This window comes from Quercus suber, unplaced genomic scaffold, assembly GCF_002906115.3.
Source record: "Quercus suber isolate HL8 unplaced genomic scaffold, Cork oak 2.0 scaffold_15, whole genome shotgun sequence".
NCBI lineage: Eukaryota > Viridiplantae > Streptophyta > Magnoliopsida > Fagales > Fagaceae > Quercus > Quercus suber.
Window position 1 is genome coordinate 1797415 of NW_027069480.1, and position 4081 is coordinate 1801495.

At 30.3% G+C, this 4081-nt stretch overlaps 1 protein-coding gene across 1 annotated transcript; it reads left to right on the top strand.

Moving 5' to 3' along the window:
• The first annotated feature begins 1603 nt into the window (after window positions 1-1603).
• Window positions 1604-2782, top strand: LOC136071257 (F-box protein At3g07870-like). The gene has a single exon (XM_065782309.1). It carries the CDS (start codon window positions 1604-1606, stop codon window positions 2780-2782), a length of 1179 nt encoding a protein of 392 aa, XP_065638381.1.
• The last annotated feature ends 1299 nt before the right edge of the window (window positions 2783-4081 follow it).

Here is a 4081-nt window from a genome sequence, read left to right on the forward strand (position 1 = left end):
TTTTTTTTTTTTTTGGTTTCCTATTTTCCTCATTTTTAATGGGGTTTTTTTTTTTTTTTTTTAACTTCATATATTTAGGTTCTTATAATAATATATATATATATCTATATATAGTTTATTACTTTCTTTATCTAAAAGGGGCATGCAAGTTAATTTATACAAACTACATTTCCATCCATCCACTTTTCATCTCCCAAGCAAACACAAACGAGAGAAACTAAAATCTCGTCTATCCTTCCTATTTCCATCATCTCTCTATTTATTCTCTCACTTTTTCATCTTTCCAACTAAACGAACCATTGAAATTATTTATTAACTTTGGTAGAAATTTTGTAATTTTTATTAAAATGAAAATTTTAAGAATTTCACTGTAGAGATGGTAAAAAGTTAATATATATTTTTTTTATGAAAGATCCTCATTGAGTACAAAGATCACCAGTCCTGCTCTATAGTACTGAATGTGGGCTATTAAGAATATTCACAAAATAATTGCAGTTGAAATTAGAATGTTTAGATGGACAATAGTAAAAAGAAAATAAAGAATGAATATTATATTGAAATAAAATGTATATATAATAGATAATATGATGTAGGTATTTTTTTGAAATGTGATTATGTAAAATAGAAAAAGTAATTCTTATACTTAAATAGACAAAAATGTTTGCATAAATTGATGTTAATACTCTAATTAAGGGGAAAATTTTTATTGTATAGATGAGAGAGGAAGAGATAAAGAGAGAGAGAATGGGGGAATTGTATAAGCATTAGGTATGTATAATCAATTTCTAATGTGACGTGATTCTCAAAATAAAAAATTCTAACATGTCTTAGAAAAAAAAAAAAAAAAGATATTTATAATTAGAATAATGTTAGAGGCTTAGAGCTATAATCTACAGCACATTCTACAAACTGACCTATGCAAATTATCCTATGTGGCATGTACCACATCAGGGGAAAAAAAAAATATATATATATATATATATGAGTTGACACGCACATTGCACGCTTATACATATATATATATATATATATATGAGTTGACATGCACATTGCACGCTTCATCTTCATGTCCCTTAAACTAAATTTTGTTCAAATGTTTTTTCAGTCTATTATTGTTATTCAATTTTAAATATTATATTAAAATGTTTTCTTTAATTTATATATGATTTTATTGCATGGAAATAATGTTAGTACTTTGATCTTGGAATGGACTGAACTTATAATGCAAAAAGGCTAATTGGGCCATAGCTTGATGTTGGATGAATGACAAGCTTGCTTTGTGTTTTTAACTCTTAGCCCAATATATTTGTTGCAGGCTTGCAGCTAGCGTAGGTTTTTATTTTTATTTTTTTAGAAAATTTAGTTAGTGTAGCTTAAATCAGAGTTATAGATAAGATAGAATATCTATATATTTAGGACTCTGTCTCCTAGCTTGAATCGGTGAATGTAAAAAAATCGTACTGTTTACTATATATATATAGGCCTAGTCTTAACCTTTTTTCGCCGCAAACACAACACAGGTCTCTCCTTAACACAGAGTTGAATCCCTAAACTAAATTCTGCTATCAGTCTACTAATTCAACTTCCGATGACACTAGAACACATGGTCCCGATGATATCCCAGCACCATCATCTCTCAGAGCAGATGGTCTACGATATCCTGAGACGGCTGCCAGTGAAGTCCGTAATCCGATTTAGGTATGTTTCCAAATCTTGGAACTCCATCATTACTGACCCTTATTTCAAGCTCAACCAAGCCAAATCGTTATCTAATAACAGTCACAATGGTTATGTGATATATACCAAATATCCTCAAAAATATATTCCATGTCTTAAATATCCTCAACATAAAGTTGAAGATTTGTGTACGGTTGTTTGCAATAGCGACAACACTTTGACTGAGGTTTCTAGGATTGAAATCCCTTGTTTGTATGAACCCATTGTTGGATTCTGTAACGGCCTGTTTATTCTTGCTAGTCCTAGTCCTATGGAACATTCTTTTCAGTATATATATTTGTGGAACCCAATTATAAGAAAATTTTTGAGAGTGGCTTGTATTCTGGGCCAACCTTCTACTAGTAGTGTTACCCTTGGATTTGCGTATCATCCTCGAAAGAATGACTTTAAGATTCTGAGACTTGTGTGTTTTAAAAATGAAGGGAAATATCTGCCAGCAAAGGCCGAGGCCGAGGTTTACACATTGAGTACAGCTTCATGGAGAAAGTTTTCAATATCAGTGGACTCATTAAGTGGATTAACTATTTGTCGTATATCTGAATCACCCTCTTTGTTTTTTAATGGAGCTCTGCATTCTATAGCATTTTCTCGTGACTATAAATTCATTTTGTCCTTTGATGTCGATGATGAGAGGTTCCGTGAGATAAGGCTGCCTCAAAACTATTTAGCGGGAGTTTCATTACGTAATGAATGGCTCGCAATTTTGAAGGGATCTCTAGCTTTGATTGTTATTGGTGATGATCAAACGGATTCGAGTGGTGTATGCCACATATGGGTAATGACAGAGTATGGTGTGGCCAAATCTTGGACTAAAAAAAGTGTACCAATGGATAAACATGTAAAGTTTCTTAGTTGCACCATCAATGGTGAACTTCTAATTAGAAGGTATGATTTGAAGGTGCGAATAGTCTCATTTGACCCTGAGAGTTTGAAAGAGGAAGTTCTTAGAATTCCAGATCCTAGAGATGTGATTTACACAACAAATTTTGTGGAGAGCTTAGTTTTACTTGATGGGCTAAGCAGTGAATCCTACAGTTTGGGGTAACAACTAGTCATTCTTGCTATTTTTGTATTTGTTAATAAAAGAATTTGTTATTATGTTGTGTTTTCTTTCCATTTGTTATAGAGTTGAAAGTACTATTTTTGATGCAGAGAACTAAATTTTATTAAACAGAAAATGATTCGTTTAGAAATTATGGCAATTGTGTGTACAAATAAAACATGTTTGAGAAATTTTGTGCATATTCGCGAATAAGGCATGCTATGATTTTCACATATATGTTTAGCCAATTAGCCAACACAATTCCTATATAAAAAATAAAATAAAAAATTTATCCAACACAATATTATTTATTGGACATAGTATAATGATCAGTTTGAAAAAAAAAATTTAGAGATTTTTAACTTATGACATCTGGTCATGATAGTTCTTTATTATCAAACCAAAACACTAATCAATTTTTAGTATAGAGAAGATTGAATCCTAGATCTCTTATTCAACTATTAGAAACTTTACCAGTTGAGCTAACTGAAACTCACTATCTGTTTGGAAACTATGACTATTATTTGTTACCAAAAAAAAAAAACATTTGAGAAATTTTTTGTTTATTCTTGAACATGGCATGCCATGATTTAAACATACATACTTAGCCAAGTAGTCAACTTAATCTTATGTTTAACCTTGAGTGTGAGTTATCTAACATTATCTTCTTCTAAAAAATAAATCTAACATAATCTTATTTATTGGACATAATATATAAATGATTACCCATCTCATTAAGACAGCTTATTTTGTATCAAAATTACTATGTTCTGTCAAGAGTCTTATAGTTCAATTTATTAATATTTATTGGTGTTTCCAAGATATCTATGCAAGATTCAAACCCCCCTCCCCCCCTGGTTGCAATTATTGAATTATTTTAAAAATAAAAGAGCAAAAAACGAAAACAAAACATTATTACGTCTCTCCATATTGTAGCCTCTTACTTTAGGATCATTTTGATTTTGCCATTTTATATTCAATAATATAATTTACATTTTTGTTCCTAACATCATATAATGTTTTTCTACAAAAGAAAAATCATATAATGTTTTGAATCTCTTTCTCTTCATCCATGCCCATTAATAACTTACCGTTAAATGTCATGTATGCAACATAAAAGCAATGTAGTTTTTATTTTATTGATAATTTGATAGATACGACAGTGAAAGGAGGGGAAGATTTGAATTCTTGTTCTCTTAATAAAAGAGAGTAAGTTACTGCACTAATAAGCTAGAAAAATCTTGACAAAAAAACCTAGATTTATTACGTTAAATCTACTTCATTTTGGTTCCCCTAACATTA

What these genes read in the sequence shown, in the direction of transcription:
- LOC136071257 (XM_065782309.1), top strand. Translation starts at nt 1,604, where the DNA reads ATGGTCCCGATGATATCCCAGCACCATCATCTCTCAGAGCAGATGGTC.